Source organism: Rhinatrema bivittatum, chromosome 1 (genome assembly GCF_901001135.1).
Source record: "Rhinatrema bivittatum chromosome 1, aRhiBiv1.1, whole genome shotgun sequence".
NCBI lineage: Eukaryota > Metazoa > Chordata > Amphibia > Gymnophiona > Rhinatrematidae > Rhinatrema > Rhinatrema bivittatum.
In genome coordinates this window covers 682,318,879-682,343,297 of record NC_042615.1, presented here as the reverse complement: position 1 = coordinate 682,343,297, position 24,419 = coordinate 682,318,879, and the positions used below count along the sequence as shown (strand labels likewise).

Sequence of the window (24,419 nt, the reverse complement as noted above, 5' to 3'; positions counted from 1 at the left end):
AGGGCTTTCCCTCTTTTCTGCAGGCCTGAGCCCACCATCTACAGGTGTATGATTTAAGGGGTCACAAACATGAATAATTTCAGACAACTGGGAAAACCCCATGATGCTGTCTGGTTACGGTTTTAATATGAGTTTTCATATAAATTAATAGAAAAGTCATCCAAATTAAGGCTTGACATTTACTGCATGACTAAAATTACTGTATAAAACATGAAGAAAACCCAAACCACCACACAAACATTCATGCTTAAGAAATACAAGTAATGGGTAATCTACCTCTTCCACAGTTTCCTCAACCTCTGCAGGAACAGGGTTTGGAGAGCGTAGACTTCTAGGCACAAACACAGGGGCTTTGTTGACTTCCTCTGGAGGAAGAGAGCAGCTCTCTTCTTCGGATTCTTGCTCGGAATCTTCCACATCATCTTCATCCACCTCCTGTAAAGCCCTGAGGGTCACAAGGGTCGTCTTGGGTCCTCTTCTAGACTTCCTGCTGTGACTGCTCTTTGAGCCTCTGCCTTTGGGGATGTGTAATTTGGGCCTTCGTGGAGTTTTACCCTTTTCACAAGGATCAGCCTCAGATTTGGAAGCAGAAGAGGAAGAGGAAGAAGCAGGAGCTGCTTTCACAGGTCCTGGCTGTTTATATGATCTTTCCAACCTACACATATATCAAAGAAAAGATTTATCTTGGATTCAGAGAAGATCATTTTTAGCTAGCTTCAGTATCCAATACAGATTTATTCCCCGTGCAAATCCTGTAAGCCATCCTTATGAGAAACTCCTGCAACTTAAGAGCACATTCAGGACCAGCCAGTAACATTTCCAAACCAAGAATAATAATATATTTGTGGGAAATCACTGCTTGCCTTTAGCAAATCATCACATAATTGACTTAAATTATCTGACAATGATCATAAATGCAGTCCTAGAACGTGATTTTGCTATAAGGGAATTTCTAAAAAAAAGCAATAAAAAGGTTATAATACAACCATATGTTCTTATGGATTGTGCTAAAAAATATACATCCATCATTTTCCAATTACATGATTTCTACCTTTCTGTCACACACAAATAATATTAAAATGCCGCCATCAAACTGAGTACCTGCAGGTAGGACCACACTATTGGGCAAATAGTGGTCAACAACAGATGTACCTGCGCCATCAACTTCTGAATACGAGCTTCCAGGAAAACCCTGCCCTGTTTCATCTCGAACCAAACACCTCTGAGACTGTGGACTCCAACGAGACAGCAAGAATCGCTGAAGAGGACGCATGTGCGCCCTTGTCCACGGCACCACTTCCAGGGTTGCTGCCATCAAACTGAGTACCTGCAGGTAGGACCAAACTGTTGGGCATACAGTGGTCAACAGACGCACCTGTATCACCAACTTCTGAATATTAGCTTCCAGCAGGCAGAACACTGTGTTTCTTCTCTGCATGGTATTTGGCCTGTGCTGAACATTCTTTGGTACAGTAATGCTTCAGTGCTGAATCCTTTGGCAAGGTCTCTTTTGGTTGGGTGAAAGTCGAATCCCCAGACTTCAGCCTCAAAGACATTTTTTTGTCTGGTAGGTAAAGCAGCGCATATTTTAATTTTAAATCTCTGAACAAGCAAGCCCTTGTGGATATCTTACCACGGGGGCCGCAATTCAACGAGTCATGGTCAGGACCCAGACATCTCAAACAGAGGTCATGGAGGTTTCTACTGGCCATTTTATGTTGGCACTTTATACAAAAGTTTAAAAGGCTTCTTGCCTACCTTGTCTGATTTTTCTAAGAACATAAGAAATTGCCATACTGGGTCAGACCAAGGGTCCATGAAGCCCAGCATCCTGTTTCCAACAGTGGCCAATCCAGGCTACAAATACCTGGCAAGTACCCGGCAAGTACCCAAACACTAACTAGATCTCATGCTACTGAAGCCAGTAATAGCAGTGTAAAAGAGGAAAACAAAAAAAAACAAACAATTGAAATAAACTAAAGTAAGATTAATCCTCTTTTGTTTAAATTTTATGCTAAAAGAAGGTAAACTATGAAGAAAATAATGATCAAAAAATTTCCGAAATTTCTCACAAATGATGCAGCGGCAGAAGAGAGCAAAAAAGACCAACTGCAAGTAAAGTGGACAAAAAATGACCAACAGATGCAATGGTGGTGGCAGCATGGGAACTCCCGCACAAGCCCAAAAAGGCATCTTTTGCCTTTCTGAGATTTAAGAGAGCAAGACCAAATTTGGCACCATCATAGGACATCACCAACATGTGTGGCTGTATTGTACTGATTGTCCACAGAGAACTGCTTTAACATAAGAATGGGCTACTTATGAAAGGAACAAATTAACTGCAGGACATGAACATAGGGAGGTATTCTTCTTGATGATAAAGCAGCGTAATGTGCTCAATATCCTCATATCAAAAAAAAAAAACATTTCATAGCATTTGAATTTCATCAAATAGACAAACATACACACATATATACATCTACCCCAAATAACCTAAAAAAATCTAATAATCATCCAACAAGGAAGGACCCCAGATAACTCCAAATAATCTCAAGTCCAGGAACTCCCAAAACATATTTAGCAGTAATCCAATGTCAGATGTCATTACAAAGTTCAAAAGTTCTCAATGAAGTAATCTTTATAATGAACAAAGTCCTGCCAACTTTATGCAACTATCTGCAACCCACATTTACTGAAATATTATGAAATGTGCATTTATTTTCATTATGAGGATACTGAACACATCATTCCGCTTTGTTATATTTATTGTTTGTTATTGTAAATTGATAGCCACTTCTATCTGGATAGAAGGGTCACCTTGCTGGTTTGTCTGGAGCTGGTTCCTGGGCATTGGATGTGGGAACATCTTCTTCTTGTTCAGTGGAGGTCTCATTTTCTGAAGGCCATGCTTGTGGCTGAGGCTTGCTTGACCGCCTGCTTCTTTTCAGGGACCCCATCTCAACTGAATCCTCAGGATCTTTTCTTTTGCACACATATGAGGACAGTGGCATTTTTTCAGTAGAAGTACCGAGCTAGAATATAACATTAAAACAACTAGAGTTAGGTCTCCTCAAAGAAACACCTATTTCAGAAAATTTCTTGCTATGCATATCAAAACACCACAGTGAATTAGAGGATGATTGAAAAAGACCAATTGATTCATTCAGTTTATCCAGTTGTTCCTATCCACAGTGCTAAGGATATATCCCAATTGCAGCTGTAGAAGCTTGAGTGCTTGTAGGATATCACTCCTTACCTAAGTCTTATTTTTAAACTTTTTTTTATTTATGTATTTTAAATAACACTTCAAATCAATTTTGAGAGGAAATTACATTTTCATTGTCAGATAAAAAAGAAAAAAAAACATTAGAAAAAGGAAAAAGAAAACCTTATCACAATATAAATTAAATTTAAATCAAGCCCACTATCACAGGAGAATCAAACCACAATCCCATGAAAAACTAACAAAAAATTAAGCTCATAACCAATCTAATTCAGAACTTCTTTAAAGTGACATTGCAGAAATAGGAACCAGGGGCTCAACCTGACCTTGTTGTACAATCATCATTCAAAAAGAGAGTTAATTCGGCCAGGTTAAAAAATATATCATACATATATATATTTTTTTATTTTCTCTGTAAATGTTTTATGTTGTTATTTATATTTTTTTTTAACTCTTTATTTATTAAATATGACAATACAAACATAACAATAGTTTGTTGCAGAAATACATGGATAATCACAATCAACACCTGACAAAGTCAAATAAACTTTTCAAGGTACAATATCAAATCCACCCAGCAGAAATACAACAGGAAAAAGAGGGAGGAGAAAAAGCAATTAAAGGGAGATCTTAATAAGAAAAATTTAAAAACAAAAGGCATAGCATAGACATCCAGCGCTACAAAATGTTTCTTCATGGAGGCACTGGGGAAGAAGTGATAAGTTTCCTCGACTCAACAAACACTTAACTGCTCAGGAGAGAAAAAGATAAAACACTCAGCTCCTTTTCTAATTACACATTAGAAAGGAAAATGAAGTAAAAAGGAAAAACCTAAAGCAACAATATCTTGGCGAATGGTTAAAAACCCTCTTCTCCGAATTTGAGTAGTTGAAGCTAAATCAGGAAAACCTTTTACTGGTAAAGCATAGTAGCTGACAGGATACTTCTTGAAGTAATTTTTCATTACTATATTTAAAACACATGAGGAGATAAAAGAAACTAATAACGTTCCTCTATCAATAACCTCCATTGTAGAATTCTCAAGAAAATTAGATCGTTTTGAAATAAGGTATTTACTGCCATTCTAGAAGCTCTAGGTTTAGGAAGAAAAAAAAACAAGTGTTTATAGATGGTAAATTTTCACTTGTAAATCCCAGGGCTTCTTGCAGACATTTCTTTAACGTTGTAAAAGGAATTTCCCCAGCCACTCTTGGAAAATTAAGAAAGCACAGATTGAGATGTCTAGCATTATTCTCCAACTGTTCTATACGTCTTGCAAGGACCACTCGGTCTTTTACTGTGGCAGCCTCAAATTCTTGAACTTTCTTTTCATTTTCTTCAATAGCAGATACTCTAGTTGACACCAAATTAACCTGAGTTTGCATTTCCAAAAAGTTCTGCTGAAATTTAGAAACAGAATGATCCATCTTAATATTTCAAGTTTTTAGTGCAGTCCTGAAACCAGCCACAAGATCCCACAGGGCTTCCAATGTCACCATCTCTGGGCGAGAAGGAATCTTAAAAGACTCACTGCTGGTGATATTTCCAATTGTGGTCACTGATATCCCCACAATAGGGTCCACATTCGTCTCCCTGACGTCCAGAACAGGACCCAAAGGACCTATACTGGTCAACCCAACAGGAGAAAACGCCAAGGAAGGACCCAGCTCTGATGGTGAGACACAAGGAGAAACTCCCTCTGCACTGGACCCGGAAATGTCGTCGTCTTCCGAAGTCCTGGAGGGGTTCTCAACGTTCAACCTCTGCGCCGGTGGCTGTCGAAGATCTGGACTCAAGGACGCCTCCTCTGCCAGCACGGGCAGCGCTCCCAAGCCTCCCCGCATATCAGGCTCCTCAGCTCCCGGATTAAACACTGGTGAAGACATGAACCGGGTAATTTCCAATTGCTGATTCGGAGATGGGAAAGGCTCTGAGGGGTAAAACCTCACCTTTCCCTTCCATTTAGGAGGCATTTCGAGCTGAAAACTAGAAACACCAAAAGGCAAAAATGGAGCTACTCCTCCACACGTCCTCGCTATGCTGCCATCTTGGCTCATCCTCCCATAAAACATAAAACATTGACAGGGAAAATTAAAAAAAAAAAAAAATTTAGGCCCCAGTTGTAAAATTCTAGATCTCATTAGCAGGAATTGTCTAGGTGGGGTTTTTTTTTACGCACATCAAGAAAAACTCTGATTTTACACTAAAGAAAAGTTTCATCACAATGTCTAAAGAAAGCTTTAATACCCAATCCCGATCCAGATCTCAAGCAAAGGAAACAATGAGGGTGGAAGGTTTGGCAAGCACACTATCAGAGGTCTCAAACTGTTGTTACTTCCAAACTATTATCCAATATTAAAGACACATCATTCCATGGCAGCTCAGACTCTTTCCTCTTAAATGGAGAAAGACAAAGTTCTCGAAACTGGTGGAACAGATCGTTCAGGAACTTTAAGGACCTCCACTGTATATCTTTTAAGCATCTCTTTAGTTGATATCATAGGTAGTCTAGAAAAGTTTATAAAATACAGATTCTGTTGCCTTAAGAATTTTCAATATTCTCCAGTACTGGCTAATAAATGAACATCATCCTTATTAACAGACTGCTGCACTGCTGTTATTTGTTCCACTATAGTTGTAAGACTTGACAAATACTCTTTCAACACTCCTTTAAAGCTCTCCATATCTCGCATTTTATTTTCAAAGACTGAGTTTTTCTCCACTACCAAAGCTATTTGAGATGTAATAGCCTTCCCCCAAGCCTTTGATAAATCCCCAAATTGCTTCCAATGTAAAGACAGAGAGTTTTCTCAAACTGAACCCATCACAAATATCTGTACCCACAGATGTCATAGGTACTAGATCTTTAGGTAAAGGACCTCCATCTGCACTCCGAACACCATTCTCCCATGCACTTATTCCTCCCAGACCTGCATTCACTATGTCTGACGTTGCTGGGCTCTGCTTCATAGCCACCTGCCTTGCAACCAGACAGAGCCCACAAATGAAAACTATAAGCGACTGTCTTTGCAATGGTCTAGTGATCCAGCCAGTGGCAGTGTCTGGAGGAAGCATTCTTACGGTAGAGCTCAAGAACACATTCAAGTCTAAGAGATGAGGGTACATCTTCCCCCCAGCCCCCGATCCCTGTAATAGCACTGAAGGCAGGATGAATGAGTCAATGGATCCCATCATCACAGTCAAAGGGGTGTGGTGTTTAGGTGGGGAGTAAAATAGAACACATACTTGACATTTTCAAATATACATGTGCTATTTCACACCCTCTCAGCCATCCACACAAATAGCAGATGCAAAGTACATGGGAAGTTTTCGCATGTATACTTTGTGCTTGCTAATTTTCAAAGGGAAAGTGCTCGTGTATATTGCAAATAACAGCATAGAAGCCATGGACCCCAGGACCTGTAGGTAATACCAGACCTTGGGCACTGCCATGCTCTGCAACCAAAGAACCTGACTCTGCAGCTTGAGGACTCTCTCTGAAGTCAGGAACACCTCCCCCAGACTGGTATCGAAGCGAGCCCCCAGATACTCTAAGGACTGAGTCAGCTTCAGATGACTCTTTGCGAGGTTCATCACCCAGCCCAGTGCCCCCAGAAGCTGGAGCACCTGCTGAATTGAGTGACCACACTCCAACTCTGACTTCACTCGAATGAGCCAATCGTCCAGGTATGGGTGTACCAGGATATGAAGGTAGGCCTCTGACAGATCCAGGGATGCTAAAAAAAAACTCCCCTTTTGCACTGCCAGCACTGTGCACAGTGTCTCCTTCTGAAACCATGGCACATGGAGGGCAGCATTCAGCTTCTGCAGATCGAGAATGGTCCGAAAGGTCCTTTCCTTCTTTGGCACTACGAAGTACATTGAATACCTGTCCCCTCCTGAGGAGGGGGGGGGGGGGAAGAGAGGCACTGGAACAATCGCACGAAGAAGCTGTAATAGCTGTAGTGTGACCCGCACCACCTCCCACTTGCTCCGGGAGACACAGCGGGAAACTACAAAGGCATCTCTGAATGGTCGAGAAAATTCTAAGGCGTAACCATCTCTTATCTCCTAAAGGGCCCACCAGTCCAATGTTATTATGGTCCAATCCTCGTAAAAAAGAGAGAGAGCCTCCCTCTGATAGCCTCCTGAGAAGAGTGGACCTTCACACCTTCATTGTCCGACCTTACTTCCGGTTCCACCCTTGGGACCCACCGTCCTTAGGGGACCTGCGCCGATTCCAATAGGGCTGTTTTCTGCCCAAACTCCGTTTCTGCGAAGCTTGTGCAGGGGGGCTCTGCCTGCTCGAAATCTCCTGGCCTCACAAAACCGGGCTCGCAGTGGAAAGGACTTCTTAGGACCCTTCCTATGTTCAGGCAACTTATTGTCTTTCGACTCTCCCAAATGCTTCACAAACTTCTCCAAATCCTCCCCGAAGAGCATCCCCCTGAAAGGGAGGTTTGACAGCTGGGCCTTAGACCACATATCCGCCAACCACTTTCTTAGCCACTGCAGAGACCATACTCCTGGCAGAAGTCCGGAACATGTCATACAAAGCATCAGCCACATAGGCCACTCCAGCCTCTAAACAGGCCACCTGCGCTGCCTCAGATGCTGTTCTGAACGCTTGTCATGTGCCTTCTGCATACAGGACAAACAGGCTCTCAGCATCAGACTTCCGCACACTGCTGCTCGAAGGGCCAAAGCTGAGACTTTAAAAAGCCACTTAAGCAGAATCTCCAGCTTCCTATCCTGGAGATCCTTGAGAGCAGCCGCTCCCATCACTGGGATGGCAGTCTTAGTAACCGCTGAAACAGCTGCATCCACCTTTGGAATTCTCCATAACTCCAAGGTCTGTTCCGGCAAGGGATACAATTTCCCCATAGCTCTCACAATCTTCAGGCTCTCCTCAGGAGATTCCCACTCCCAGATCTACCCATTTCTTCACCTGCTTCCTGCTTCAGTAACGGAAAAGCAGTAGGAGGTCCTCGCAATCCTCCAGGAGCGGATTGCGTCCTTCCTTGTCCAAGTCTTCCTGGACATCTTTGATGCCGAGCTCCTTCAGCACCTGGGGAATCAATGGACCCAGTTCCTCCCTGCGGAACAGCTGAAACACACGCAGATCATCTCCATCCGCGACCGGATCCGCCTCCAGGTCCTGAGCATCCGGATCCTGCATGGGATCCCTCAAAACCTCCAATGGATCTTGGTCCAGGTTCTGTGTTGGATCTCCCAGGGCACTCACAGGGTCCTTGTCTGGTGCCACCGGACCCCATTGGAGCTGGTCAGGATCATCCAGGCTATGCAACGAATCGCCCTCCTCCAGGGCTCGCCCGAGACCCAGCATCTGCAGGATCCCTCCTGACTCCACAGGCCCTCTAGTCTTTTTGGCCATCCAGGACTTCCTAGACAAAGGCATCTTTGCCCCTAACTCCTTCCAGGCTAAATAAGCCTTATGAAGAAGAAGGACAAAGCCCATGGAAAAGGCCTCTGGGTCAAAGGAGGAAGAGTCCTGATCGAGTCCCTCCCGAGCCCCCCCCCCCCCCCAATCCCCTGCCAGCAGCACCTTTCCCACAGGAAAAAGCATGGGAGGGGAATCCCAGGGCTCAGAAATGTCAGCCTGCACTTCTGCATGTGCTGCCAAAATGGCCACCAGCTCCTCTGACCCCCCCGGAGCCTCAGGAGCCGACCCAGATATCTGCCCTTTCTCACTGCTCCCTGGGGGTCCCGCCGAAGTACAATTGCGGTAAAATGAGGCTGCATCGAGGTGAGATTGCTTCAGGCCACAACCGCAGCAAAGTCTGCTGCGCTGCGCGGGCGCTGGCATGTTGGGGAAGTCGGGCCTATACAGACAGTCAGGCCTAAAAATAAATGTAGCAGGAGCGATCACACTGATCGCTGTCCCAGTGCTGAAATACAGCACTTTCCGACCCCAACAAAGGCAGGCAATTTGGCCCGCCCCCTCCCGCCTGCCTCCTAGCAGAAAACACCACAAAACTTACCTGCTCCTCAGCCCAGCTGCTGTAGCCTCTCTCCCAGTCCCTGCTCTTTTTTTTTTTTTTTTTTAAAGAAACAGGGCCTAAAGGGAACAAAGAAGAAAAGACTACTTCCCTGCTTCTGGAGGCTACCTGCTGAGGAGCCAGGCACAGCGAACGAGCAAAGGGCCCAGAGGGGAAGAGGGAACCAGGGCCCCTAGCTATCTACCCCCTTCCCCCTGCAAAACAAGGGCCGAATCCTGACAGGGATTGCCAAACTCCCCCCCCCCCCCCCCGGCCCACGAAGGAACCTATCACCTCGGAGAGCAGAATCCTCTTCTTATCGTTTTCCTTTCTTTTTTTTTTTTTTTTTTTTAACTCCAGACTGCAGGTTTGCACCTCTACCATCTGCTGGAGACAGAGAAATACTGAGGACTACAGGTGGCACTCTCGGTTATGTAGCAGTGCCTCAAAGGTTTATTCTCTGCCTCCATCTTCTGGTAGGGATGCATAAACCCACTCGTTTGGACTGATCCGGGGTACGAAAAGGAACGTGGGCTACCGCAATTAATGTCTATTATGCTTTTCAACCGAACAATCAGTTTTGCAAGAGTAAGAAAGCAGAGAACCATCCAGGACCAGACAGTGACAAAGGACGAGCACTCAGAGCACCGTTCTGTCTCTCATATAATGGGTGGATATGGACTTGCCCTTTGTATTCAATACTTACTGCTAGCAAAGGGAGTTCTCTTGAAGTAATGTTGTGCTGTACTGGTTCTTCCTCTAGAATTCTGGTTTCCATTTTGTTCTCAGAAATGTGCTTTCCCCGCTCTGGGGTCCCTCTCCGGCTAGCTGCTGTGCCTAGGTTTGGCTTTGGCTTCTGGAACCTGCCCTTTGCTAGCAGTGCAGGTTTTATAGTAACTTGTTTACGTTCCTCTTGAGAGTTGAACCTAAAAAAAGAAAAAAATCCAAAACAGATTATAATCATCAGTTGCCTGTTTATTGGTCACAGAAAAGTTAACTCCTTTATGTTGCTTTTAATTTGCCTAAAGAAAAATAAAGTAGTTGAGTAGCGATGAGACTGTTATACTAACAAACAATTTAAGATGCAAGCTTTAGGGTCTCTTCCTTGAGCAATCTTAGAAGACTAAGACAGACTTTATTTTGCAACTTAATACATTTAATCTCATAAGATTTCTCCCCAACCATTTTTGCTGGCTTTCTTTTTCTGAAATAATGTTTTGGCAGATTAAGAACATAAGAATTGCTGCTTCAGAACAAGGTCCATTGAGCCCATCATCTTGTCTCAGACAGTGGCCAATCCAGTTCGCAAGTATCTGGCAGATCCCATAAAGAAGATATAATTCCTGTTACTACTCCCAGGGATAGCAATAGCTTTAGTCTACCAGGCTAATAATGTGTTATAGATTTTTCCTCCAGGAACTTGTCCAAACGGTTTTAAACCCCGATACGCTAGTCGCTTTGATCACATCTTCTGGCAACAAATTCCAAAGTTTGATAGTGCACTGAGTGAAAAAGTACTTTCTATGATTTGTTTTGAATCTGCCAGTGGTTAGTTTCATGAAGGGTCTCTTTGCTTTAGTATTATTTGAAAGGGTAAATAACCATCCTTTAATTACCCATTCCAGCTCGTTCATGATTTTCTAAATGTCTATCATGACCCCTCTTATGATATTTTCAATTTTATTTTCCATTCATTTTTGGATCATTCTTAATATTTTATTTGCTTTTTTGACTGCCGCCGCACACTGAGCCAAGGATTTCAACATATTGTCTACAAAACTCCAAGGTTCTTTTCTTGGGTTTTCACTCCCAGTACAGAACTCAGCATCGTGTACCTGTAATTGGTATTTTTCTCTTTGTGCATCACTTTGCCCTTTTACACATTAAATTTCATCTTCCATTCACTTGCATAGTCTCCAAGTCTCACAAAGTCCTTCTGCAGGTCCTCTCAATCCACTGCTGTTTTAACAAATTTGAATAATTTTGAGTCATCTGCAAATCTGATCACCTCATTTGCAATTTCCTTTCCAGATCATTTATGAATATATTAAAGAGCTCATGTTATAGTACTGATCCCTGTAGTACTCCATTAACTAGCGTTCTCCATTTGGAAAACTGACCATTTAGTCCTACTCTCTGTTTCTAGCCTTTTAATTAGTTACCAATCCACAACGGAATATTGCCTCCCATCCCTTGACTCTAATTTCCTGAATATTCTCTAATGGGGGACTTTGTTAAATGTCTTTTCTGTGCTGCCCCGAGGGAATCGGCTTATCAGGGCAGCAGGCCATGCCAGTGGGGGAGAGGCTGGACCACCAGCTTACACCTCTGGTAAAATAAGTAAGAAAGTCTGTGGAAAGGAAAACTTACATCCAACTTATCCCCAAACAAGAAAACAGGATAGAATCAAACAGACTGTCAGTAGTAACAGATCAGTCTGCAAGCTGATGAGGGAAAACTGTAAGGAGTAGAAACTCAAGCGAAAGAACCTTAAGGAGAAAAACTACTCTAACTGGTTGTTGTTTTTTTTATGTTTTTTTACTGATCCATCCAAGGAGAGAAGAAAGAAGTATAAATTAGACTAATCTCTCAAAGGTAGAAGGGAGAACCATAGGTGAGACCCTATCTGCTGGAGTCAGAGAAAATACTGAAGGGATACAGAAAGTGCACCAGCTTAAGGAAGGGTGCTCTTTCAGTTTTTGCTCTGACTCCATCTGCTGGAAGGGGGATATAACCCACTGTATGGACTGATCTGGGTACGTACAGGGAAATATATATTTTCAGCTTCAATTTCTTCACTGACTGTGGGACATTAGCTTCTAGAGCAAGGCTTCCCAAACTTGTCCTGGGGATACGCCACAGCTAGTTGGGGTTTCAGGATATCCACAACAAATATGCATGAGATAAATTTGCATATACCGAGTCTCCATTACATGCAAATTTATCTCATGCATATTTGTTGTGGATATCCTGAAAACCTGACTGGCCATGAGGTCCCCAGGACAGATTTGACAAGTCCTGTTCTAGGATATGTTGATATTTAGTTGAATCCATTCTTCCTTCCACCCACACAATATTTACTGTGCCACTAGCTGCCACACAACCCCAGAGCATAATACATCCAACTTCCATGCTTAACAGCAAAATATTCTTTTGTTTAAATGCTTCATTCATTTTTCTCCAAAACCTATCTTCTATGGTTGAGGCTGAACAATTTTCATTTCATCAGAACAAAACACTTATTACCAAAACGTTCCAGGCTGATCAAGATATTGTTTTGCATACTTTAGATGATTAGTGTGATGGGGGTGTAGAAAAGGTTTCCTTCTGACAGCTCTCCCATGCTGTACTGTGGATAATTACTCTGTTATAAGCTAAACTTTTCAGCAGATTGTTTGCAGAGATTTATCAGTTCTGTTTTGCACATCTGACCATTTTTTGGGCAGTTCTATCAGAGATTTTTCTTGATTATCTAGATTTTGCCTTGATTTAAATAGTTCTATGTAACTTCCATTTCTTAACAAATATTTCTAACAGTTGAAATTGCTAGCTGGAAGCATTTGGAGACATTTATAGCTTTCCCTTGCTCTGTAAGAGTGAATTATCATTCAAATGCTCAGGGGCTCATGGTTGTTGAAAACAGACAGAACAATCACAAATTGAGACGTCAGAAGGGTCAGAGTACGTGTTCAATTGTGGAATTGTCTTGACCTAATTGAAAGTCTAGCGCTCCAATCAACTTTTCCAGCTTTATCACAAAACTTAAGAATAAAATAAAAAGGGAGTAGAAAGTCAACTGGAAGGGTGTCCAAACTATTGCACATGCCATACAGGAAAAATGGTTCTTACCTGCTAATTTTTATTCCTGTAGTACCAAAGATCAGTCCAGACTCCTGGATTTTGCCCCCCTGCCAGCAGATGAAGAGGAAAGTTTCACTGACACTGTACATAACCCAGTGTGCCACCTGCAGTCCATCAGTATTGACCTGTACCCAAGCCAAGATAACAGCAACCATACATTTCCAAGCAAGTTTCTAAGCAAACTCGCTTCCAATGAAGAAGAATGTGCGCCCCCTAAACCCCCGACAGCGGGCACCCCTTTAGAAATGTAAGTCAGCTCAATCGTTTCCTTCAGCCGCCACACAATTGTAGCCTTAGATAACTTATTTCCCTTCTCTGGACCACTCCACAGTACAAAGAGGTGACACGATCTACAAAAGAGGAGATTCGATTTATGGAAATTATAAGTGACCTTTAGATACCTTAATAATGCATGCCTCCAAGCTAAGAGTCTAAGTTCCCCCGCATGAGGTGCAGAGAAATCCTGGAAGCTCTATAGAGCTTCCAGCTTTTATGAATTTGGATTTTCCTTCTCTGGAGTGGTCCAGAGAAGGAAAATAAGTTATCTAAGGCTACAAAATTGTGTGGTGGCTGAAGGAAACGATTGAGCTGACTTACATTTCTAAAGGGTGCCCGCCGTCGGGGGGTTAGGGGAGCACTTGATGCGTTCTCAGGCGGCTTCCTGTGCCGTGTCCCATCAGGTGTCTCCACATGAAATTTGCTGGGTGGCTACTGGGAAGTCATTGCCCACTTTTGCTAGGCTTTATCACTTGGATGTCGGGGCTCTGGCTTCCATGTGCTTTAGTGTTTTACAAGTGAAATTCTCCACGTCCCACCCAAGTTAAGGGAGCTTAGATACATCCCAGGAGTCTGGACTGATCTGGGTGCACACAGGGAAAGGGAAATTGGTTCTTACCTGCTAATTTTCGTTCCAGTAGTACCACAGATCAGTCCAGAGACTCGCCCATTTACTGGGGGGGAAGGTGGGGGGGGGGGGGGGGGGGAAGAGTCCACCGCTCGTACTGTTGCTTTGTATATAGTGTGGAATTGTTGGAGGTTTTTAATGCTGATCACTTATGTTAAATTTGGGAAACGAGTTTTCTGTTGCCTTTTTGGGCAACTTCACATTCTTCTTCATTGGAAGCGAGTTTGCTTAAATATGGCTGAAGGAAACGATTGAGCTGACTTATATTTCTAAAGGGTGCCCGCTGTCGGGGGGTTAGGGGCGCACTTGATGCGTTCTCAGGCGACTTCCTGTGCTGTGTCCCATCAGGTGTCTCCTGGCAGAAAAGAAAGCACCATGCCTAAAGATACCCCCGAATCAGACATCTGTAAGAAGGAATTTTAACACGACAGTGCCTGGCTTAACAAATAGCAACACCACCATATCACAATGGGAATCAATAGTCATTGATATGGTGTTGTGACTATTGGGGGGATCTGTGATATCTCTTGTAGTGTTTTGCCAGATTAACAAATAGCAACCAAGAAAACCACTTTAAGAGTCAAGTTTTTAACTGTAGCTCTCTTTAGTGGTTCAAACAGAGCCTCACACAAACCTCTTAGGTCTAGATTCAGATTCCAAGATGGACAAATGTTCCACACCCGATGACACAAGTTCTTAGCTCCCTGAAGGAACCATAGAACATCTGGATGTGAGGACAGAGGATACCTTTATATCTTGCCCTGGAGATAACCCAATGTCGCTACCTGGACACTTAGAGAGTTAAAGGCCAGTCCCTAGACCAGAACAGAAAAGCCAAAATATGTGACACCATAGCCTGAACAAAGTGAGGCTGCACTCAACAGCAGACCAGGATTCCAAGATCCTCCAAATTCGCACATACGTCAAGGATGTAGAAGGTGGAAATAGTCACTTTGGAATATCTCCTCCATCTCAGTTGTCTCCTCTCAGAAGCGAAGCCGCAAGACAGAAGTGAGCCACCTGACCCAAAAATATTGGGCCTTGGTGGAAAACAGTCGACAGATGTCCAAACCTCAGGGTCCCATCTATGGCCATGCTGATCAGATCTAGGAAGCATGGTCAATGTAGCCACTTTAGAGCTACCAGGATCACGTTCCTTGGATGTTTCTCTATCCACCGTAATCCCTTGTCCACCAGACATCATGGGAGGGAAGACAAAGAAGAATCCCTTGAGTCCACAGCAGCACCACAGCTCCAATCCCTTTGTACTGTGTTCAGTTCAGTGGCTGTAAAACCGCAAGCCTTGGTGTTCTCTTTAGTCGGGATATCACCATCTTCCGTGAATGAGACACATCACTGCCTCCAACAGCACTCATTCCCCAGGGTCTAACTTTCTCCGACTGATAAAATCCGCCTGAACATGGCTCACTCCGGTGATGTGAGACATTGCCAGCTGCTCCAAGTGTTGTTCTGCCTAGAGAATCAACGCCTGGGCCTCTCAAGCTGCTGCCTGATTTTTGGTTCTGCTTTGACATTTGATGTAGTCCTCTATCATCACATTGTCTGATAGGATCCGTACTGGAATGCTGCGTAAAATTGGTAGACAAGCAAGCAACACAAAATGCAATGCTCTGGTCTCTAACCAACTGTTAGGCCATGAGGCCTCTTGTTTCAACCAATGGCCCTGCACAGACTGATCTTGCCACACCACCTTCCATCCAGAGAGGCTTGCATCGGTGGTGACTATTATCTAATTCAGAATCTCCAATTCCACACCACGCTCGAGACTGGTGTGAGTAAGCACCACAAAAGACTGTCCCTGATTTCTCCCTCTAATGGACGAGGAAGATGAAATTCTTCCAATAACTGATTCCAGCAGAGAAGAGCCCCCTGCAGAAGCCGCATATATGCAAACGCCGAAAGCATTAATTCCAATGTCGATGCCATAGAACCCAGACCTGTAAATAGTACCAGACCCTGGGCATCGAAAGCTCTAGCAGAAGCCTAATCTGACTCTGCAATTTCAGCAATCTCTCTCCGTGAGAAACATTCTTTCCGCTAGTGTGTTGAATTGAGCTCCCAGATACTCCAGAGTTTGTAAGAGGACTAAATGGCTCGTTGCTAGGTTCATCACCTATCCTAGAGACTTCAAGTGCATCGGTACCTTTTGTACTGATCGTCAACAGAGGTCATTTGATTTCACTTGAATAAGCCAGTCATACAGATAAGGATACACCAACACACCCTCCTTTTGCAATGTGGCTGCCCCCACCACCATCACCTTGGTGAAGCTACATGGAGTTGTCGCCAGCTGAAGGGAAGAGCTTGAAACCGAAAATTATCCCATAGGACCATGAACCTCAGGAATCTCTGGTGTTCCAGCCTGATGGCTATGTGCAGATATGCCTCTCTCAAGGCAAGAGATGCAAGCACTCTCCCTTGTGTACTGCCGCTATGACGGACTTCGGAGTTGGACCTGAGTTTCCATATGAAAACGGGGAATCTTGAAAGCTGCATTTACCTTCTTTAAATCCACTCTCTCTTGAATTGGATACAGGAGGGGAAAGAAACAGGATGCTTAACTTAAAATTGACCTCTGCTCACACAAAGTGTGATCAGGGTCTGAGCCAAAACTCAGCAAGACATCTCTGTGAGAAAAGTCAAATCTGAGCAGAGTCCAGAGCTGCTCTCAATCATTTACAATTTCTCCCTCTTCTAGAAGGGAGAAAACCAATTCCCTATTGGAATCCTCTGATGTCTCATGATCCACACCATCGTGAACAATTCCAGGGATAGCCTCCCTTCAGCATTTGCCCACCATGACTGACAAATGGATGATCCCTACATAGTAGGCTGCTTCACCTTCGCTGGGCACCCCTGTTGAAAGGTCTGCAGGCCCTGGAAACATTTCACCCAGGAGGAGGAGGTGGATGGATCTATACCAGAGTCTATAGGCCCAACCTTGCTCTCTCCAACATCTTTTGGGAACAAGGGAAAACTGACCATTGCCTTGCCTCCCACTCCACGCCCCCTCCAGAGACACCATAGGCAAGGGGATGTCCCAACATGGGCAAAAGCTATAGCAGTTAAATTGCTTTGAGCATCTAAACAGCACTGTCACAAATGGAGAGAGAGTGAGGATTTAATTGCTATCAGACAGCAAGATTCACAGATAGCAAGGCGCTTGGACCTGTTCACCCCTGGCGCCTAGCTCTCCTGAACTTCGGCTCTAGGCACCCTCCTGGGTGCAAATCAATGCCACCAGGGCATAACGCACATCCCTCCAGGACGCATACAAATACTCGCTCAAGACTAGGTTGCAGTCGTATACACACAAGTACATGTGCAAATTCATGCTCGTACAGGCCATGGTTGTACGCACACAAGTAACTGCGCAAATACACTCTCAAGTTTAGGTTGCAGTCTTATGCGCACAAGTACCCACGCAAATACGCACTCCAGTCTAGGTCGCAGCCTTACGCACTCAAGTACCTGCGCAAATACACACAAGTCTAGGTCGCAGACATATATGCTCAAATCTAGGCCATGGCCTTATGTGCACAAGTCCCAGTACATGCAACCACCAAGTGGTGAGAATGCGTGCACATGCCTATGCACATGAGAAAAGAACCGCTGCAATGGCCTACCACTAGTCTAAGTAAAGCCTGCCCGCACCTTCAGCATGTTTAAGCCCAGATCCGTTTAACATCTGGCACCGAAATCATTGGCATGAAGAGGTTCTCAACAACTCAGGCATCTTGACTGGCCGAGAATCCATGGAGACTGATGCCAAGAGTTAGCATCTCGCTAAACACGCTTTGCGCATAAGCAAATTAAATCCGGCAGAAGACCTCTACTCCTCTTCAGTGCAAGTGCCTCTCTGCGGGACAGGGAACTGCTGGCGATAGTTGAGGAGGTGATTCCCCTGCCTCTCCCGCCGACGCTGCTAGGGAATAAAAAAATAGCCACTGTTTCCTCGCTGACGGGGAAAGCCTCAGCACTAGACCTGGTCACTCGCAAGACTTGATGTATCAGTGCGGTCATGCTTGACACAGACCTATGAATGCCACGCTGCTTTTGCCGCACACACACGCTGTTCCTCCCCGCATCCGTGACACCACCAGCACCTCAATGGCAAGCAGGGGAACAGTCCCTCAGTGCCACGGAGCCAACACTGATCTCCTCCGCAGGCAGAGAAGCTCCTGAGCAACATCACTGAGCTCCCTGAGCTGCTAAGGTAGCTTCCCTCCCCACCCCAGAACCTTGCTGCTGCACAGATTCCTCTATCTAGTTCCTTGTTCTCTTTTTTTTTTTTCCACTCTCTGAGAACAAATAAAGATACATAGAAACCAAAACTTTCCTTTGGTACAGAGGTTCAGGTTCCAGGAGCACAGGCCGCATGGCAGATGAGAAAAAAGCAAGACCTTCTTTGTTTCTTCAAAACTTTACCAAACTTACAAACCTACTCCCTAGAATGGAACACAGAGCTGCTAGCAAAAAAAAAAAAAAATCACCCATATTAAAAAAGGGACTAAAAGAAAACTGCTGCCCTGAGTCTATAGCTGCCTCAGCAGCCTCGTGAAGGGGAGGGATCTGGACAACCAGATTTACATCCCATGGATGAAAGGAGCCAGTGTACAAAAGGGTCACCAAACCCCAGCTCGGCCACCTTGACCAGACAGGGAAGGACCCACTAGGACCCAAAAAACCCCTGGGAGGAAGGCTCATAAATCCAAAACAGTCTCCTGACTGTAGAACTGCAGGTTTTGCACCATCTACCATCTGGGAGTCAGACAAATACTGAGGGACTGTAGGTAGCACACTGGGTTATGTACAGCGTCAGTGAAACTTTCTCTGAATCCATCTGCTGGCATGGAGGTAAAACCCAGGAGTCTGGACTGATATGGGTACATACAGGGAATCAATGTTTGATTATTTTTAATCTGTTAAAATTAGCAAATTTTGCATTAAAAATTGCAGAAAGATATCATTACTCCAGCTCTACAACTCCTACACTGGCTTCCGATTGCATCTAGGATAATATTCAAAGTACTCACCCTTATACACAAGACATTATATAACCAAGACATGCATTGGTATTCAGAGTTCTTTACATTCCATACATCAGACAGACGAATTAGAAAAATGCACCAGGCTAAGCTAAATACTCCAACGCTGAAACAAATAAGATATGTCACAACAGAACGAACATTTACGATAGCTGGAATTAACATGTGGAACAAACTTCCCACTGATCTGCGCCTGGAACCCTGCCACAAGAAATTCAAACAGAACTTAAAAACATGGCTGTTCAAACAAGCCTACAATTTGTGAACCTTTCTCTTCAGACTAAAATTTTCCATGACATTTATTTAATACTATCTTCTCATTCCAATTAGTTACTATTAATTACACTAAACACAATATGGTGTCCTATTTACCTGCAATATGATTAATTTTGTTATTATCTCCCATCTAATTCTGACCTTGAAAATATATGTACTGTTAATAATGTACTATTAAGTTGATCCGCCAGTCATATACCCCCTAGCTAATCTTAGTTTGATTTATTTCAATTTTTGTAAGTTCTATGTTATCAGCTATATTTCATTATTTATATCTGTTGGATTGTAAAGCCTGTTGCTAATTTAATGTTCATTGTAAACCGAGGTGATGTTTGCTAACGAGCCGCGGTATATAAAAATCGTTAAATAAATAAATAAATAAATAAATAAATAAATCATGTTTAACTCTGTACCATGCAGAAGTTGTGTCAGCTTCTTTTCACTTGAGAGATTCATTGAAACATATAATTTGACCAGGGGTCCCTAAACGTTTGTACACAACTGTACATACTGCCCTGAAATACAACCTCCTCATAGTTTATTTTATTTTTATTGCCATGGATAGAAAACAGAGAATGCAGTAAAATTTAAGTGCCATCAATCCAGTCACACAAACATTTCCTCAACATCAAAAAGGCATAAGAAAGCTGTAAAAAACCCGATTAGTCACACAACACTGAAAACATAGTACCCATGGAGCAAACATTGTGTAAAAGGTAAACGCAGAAAACATATCTTTTCATATGATCTTTAAACAAAAGTAGTCATTTAAGGTTGCTAAGAGTTGATTCAATATATATTTACTATCTACTAAATCTTCACTCACTTTCCAGTTGTCTCTGACTGGCCCTGGGACAAACTGCTCAAGTCAGAGTCTCCTCCATGCTCAGTTGAAGCATCACTCTCTGAAGACCTTCCTTTTGAAGTTTCGCAGAGTAAATCTTCCTTTTCATTTGGCAAAATGTGCTGAAAATAAACATTTTATCAATATCAGCATGGAACAATAGTTTTATTTACTGAAATATTTTGAGAAGGTTTTTAGAAATGTACCATGAAATTGGTTAAAAAAAAACAGTTCTAACTTATGAAATGTAATCTAAATACCATCTAGTAAAAAAGCTTCATATAAGAACATAAGTGCCAAGCTACCTCAGAACAAGGCCCATCGAGCCCAGTATTCTGTCTCCAACAGTGGCCATTCTTTGACACAAGTATCCGCCAGTTCCTCAATAATTATTCTATTTTTTGTATGTCACTCCAAAGGATAAGCGATAGCTTTCCCAAGTCTACCTGGCTAACAACTGTTTATGGCATTTTCCTACAGGAACTTGTCCAACCTTTTTTTGAACCTCATTATATTAGTTACCTTGACCACAATCAAGCTATGGATCTGGCAACAGATTCCACAGCTTGATTGTGCACACAGTGAAAAAGTACTTCTGTTTTAAATCTGCTGACTGCTAGTTTCATGGAGTATCACCTAGTCTTGTTCCACCTCGCTCACAATTTTATAAATCTCAATCATATCCTCTCTTCTCCAAGCTAAAGAGCCCTAATCTGTTGAGTCTTTCTTCATAAGGGAGATTTTCCAACCCCCTTTTATCATTTCTGTATCTTTTCTATGTCTTTTTTTGAGATGGGGAACCAGAACTACATTCATTACTCAAGGTGCAGTCACACCATGGACCTATACAAAGGCGTTATGATATTCTCAGTTTTGTTCTCAATTCCTTTCCAAATAATTCTTAACATTCTATTTGCCTTTCTGACTGCAACCGCACACTGAGCAGAAGATTTCAAGGCATTATCCACAAGGATTCAGAGTCCTTTGACTGGGTGGCAACACAGAACCTAGCATCATGTACCTGTAGTTGGGATTATTTTTCCCTATATGCATTATTTTGCATTTGTCCACATTAAATTGCATCTGCCATTTAGATGCCCAGATTCCTGGTCTCTCCAGGTCCTTCGGCATTCCTCTAACTCCCACTGCTATCTTAACTCTGCAAAACAATTTTGTATCATCTGCAAATCTGGTCATCTCACACATTGTTCTTTTCTAAAGATCATTGATGAATATAGTAAATAGCAATTTTAAGCTGTTAACTGTTTTATAATTTTTGAGTTGTTTTATGTTTTTATGGATATTTTAATGTAATTCTCACTGGACACAAAAAAGTTGCAGAATATAAGCTTGTAAAAATAAAATAAATAGCACAGGTCTCAGTATAAACCTCTGGGGCTTTCCTTTCCCCAGAATCTTCCTCAGTTCTTAATAAACCTAAAATCCTCTTCCATGCACCATCGTTTCATCCACTCATTGAGACTCTGGAGCTCGGCCTGCCTCTGGGGTCTTGTGCGTGGAACAGGGAACATTTCTGAGAATGCAATCCCGAAGGTTCTGGATTTCTTTTCCTATCTAAGTGGACGCTGTCCTCGAAAACTCATGCGTCAATAAATTGCTAGCGGGCAAATTCTAAAAGGCCCGCGCACGTAAAATTCAGGGGTTATGTGCGTGGCCGGGCCCTGCGCACGCATTTTCAAAAGGGCCTGGCCACTCGCAGAAGTGCTGGGCCAGCTAAAAGGGGCAGGCTGGGGGGGCGTGATCTGGGCAGGGAGGGTTGGGGTGGGGGCTGGCCGGGATGGTGGCCATTAGGCCCCGTCCCGGAGAAGCGTGCGCCGGCAGCCGGTTGGTGTGGGAAACTTATTTCTGCTCCAAAGGAACAGGTAAAAAAAAAAAAAAACAAAAAAAAACCAACAACCCTGTTAGTTAGGGTTAGTTTAAGGGTCGGGGAGGAGAGGGGAAAGAGAGGAAAGTAGATAGGGGTAAAGGAAAGTTCCCTTCTAGTCGCTCCTTAATTGGAGCGGACTGGGAGGGAACTGGGCAAAGGTCCAATCGTGTCGCCGTGAGTCCTAACCCGCCCGTACATGCACACGTGGGAACCCTATTTTATAACATGCGTGCCGACTCGCCCTGGGAACCATGTGCACATGCACGCACGCGCCTTTTAAAAATCGACCCCTTATTCTATAAAGGTGCCACTTGACTCTTGTCAGTTTACAGATTGTATTCAGGGGTGGATTGGCCTGTCAGGGGATCACGTGGCCAGAGCCAGTCGCTCTGGTCCACGTGGTCTGCCGAGCCCGGCCACAACAGAGCCGCGCTCGGCAGACCACGCGGTATCTTCTGGGCCGGTTTTGGGGGGTAAACTCCCGGGCCAATTTTTACTCGGAATCCGCCCCTGATTGTACTGTAGCTTCAAACATCTATTTGGAAATGTTTCTTTAGCAGAATACAAAAATCTCTTACTCGCGTAGACTGTAGAGTGTCTGAGCCAGTGTCGGGCAATGCTGAGCTGATCAAGTTCTCAGTTTCATTCTTTGTCTCTGCAGAAGGAACTTCTTTCCTTACAACTGTTCTTCCTAAGTTTGGTTTTGGCCTTGAAAATCGGCCTCTCACCAACTTTGCTGGTTGTATAATATCTACTGTACTTTCTTCTTGAGGTATGGGTTTGATGCTGGTCCTAAGAAATGAAACATTAAAACTTTAACATTTCACTTACTTACACAGAATCTACAGATCAGGAATGTTTGGGTCCCTTTTCCTAACACAAGGTACATTATAATTATATTTTATAGTTATATATACATATATTTATTTTTTTTAAGATACTTTAAGAATACAGGGGGCACAGTTTTTCAAACCCCATGGGTAATTTTAACCTGCAGGGTTTGCTGCAATAATGAAAGCAAAATGATGTGGGTGATTTTGCTTTGATTATTGCCTAACAAAATGTTACCCATAGAGATTTATGCTGGCTTTCTCTGTGGGACAATTTTCCACTGGAAATAAACATAATTTTGATTATAAAAAACTACACACACTGTTTCCTTCCTTGCCCAAACTTCATCACTGGGAACAGCTTTAAACAACACTAGTAAAAGTGCACACGTTGTTGAAAGCAAGTTTGCTTACCATAAACAGGATGCTCCGTAGACAGCAGGATGAATTAGCCATGACACATGGTGATGTCATCCAAAAGCACTGAATGGACCCATCTTTCTAGCTCAGTAAAGTTTTACTACTGAGCATGTGTGGGAGTTCCCACATGCCCGCTGCCTTGTCAGCCCCTCAGTCCATTGTAGAGCTTAGCTTTAGTAGACTCTCTAGCAAAATGGGTGGGGTAATAGGCATGGCTAATTCATCCTGCTGTCTATACAGAACTTCGTTTACAATAGCAAACCTGCTTTCTCCATTGACAAATAGGACTGAACTAGCCATGATGTGAGAATCCCAAACTAAAGGTTGTGTGCGTTGTGAGAAAGGGAGCATAAGTGTGTGGGAGAGAGAGAGTGTGTGTGAGCATGAGTATGTATGAGAGAATGAAAGTGTGTGAGACAGAAAGGAGAGGTTTGTGTGCCTTCCCACACCCACTAATCCATAACAATCTTAGGGTAACTGGAAATCAAAAGTTCCCAGATATGGAGATTGGGAAAATTATTTTATCCTTATTAATTTTAATTATTGGGTGTTATTTGATATGTCTGATATTTAAAATGTTTTACTGGTGTTTTGGAAGGCAAGGGAGGTGACAGAAGCATAACATCCACTGCTAGTTGAACAGATCCACGAACCACGGTCGACAAGGCCACTCCAGGGCTCCCAGCACCACATCCCCCGGGTGCTTTTCTATCCGACACAATACCTTGCCCACTAGAGGCCAAGGAGGGAAAATATAAAGCAGGATCCCCCAAGGCACCACCAAAGCGTCGACCCCCTTGGCCCCATACTCTCTTCTTCAGTTGAAAAAACAAGGTGCTTTCACATTGAGACAAGTCACCATCAAATCAACGTGGGGACACCCCCTCTATTCTCAGATGAGTTGCATCGCCAAATCCACCAATTCCCATTCACCTGGATCCAACCTTTTGCAAATGAGAAAACTGGTCTCGACATTGAACGCCCATGATATGAGATGCCATTATCTGAACCAAGTACTTCGCCGCCCAGAGAAACAATTCTTGAGCCTCCTGGGCAAGCCCCCGACTCTTGGTGCCACCCTGTCGATTGATGTAAGCTACGGTCA

General features: G+C 43.4%; 1 protein-coding gene across 4 annotated transcripts in view; it reads right to left on the bottom strand.

Moving 5' to 3' along the window:
• Positions 1-24,419, bottom strand: part of BDP1 (B double prime 1, subunit of RNA polymerase III transcription initiation factor IIIB) — a 259,767-nt gene that overhangs the window by 94,215 nt on the left and 141,133 nt on the right. For all 4 annotated transcript variants that reach the window (XM_029574553.1, XM_029574582.1, XM_029574572.1 and 1 more), the window contains exons 24-28: positions 22,643-22,856; positions 20,159-20,298; positions 9,929-10,148; positions 2,818-3,032; positions 277-655 (exon numbers count right to left, since the gene is read on the bottom strand). In XM_029574553.1, the coding sequence (XP_029430413.1) occupies positions 277-655; positions 2,818-3,032; positions 9,929-10,148; positions 20,159-20,298; positions 22,643-22,856 (1,168 nt within the window). The remainder of the gene's footprint in view (positions 1-276; positions 656-2,817; positions 3,033-9,928; positions 10,149-20,158; positions 20,299-22,642; positions 22,857-24,419) is intronic.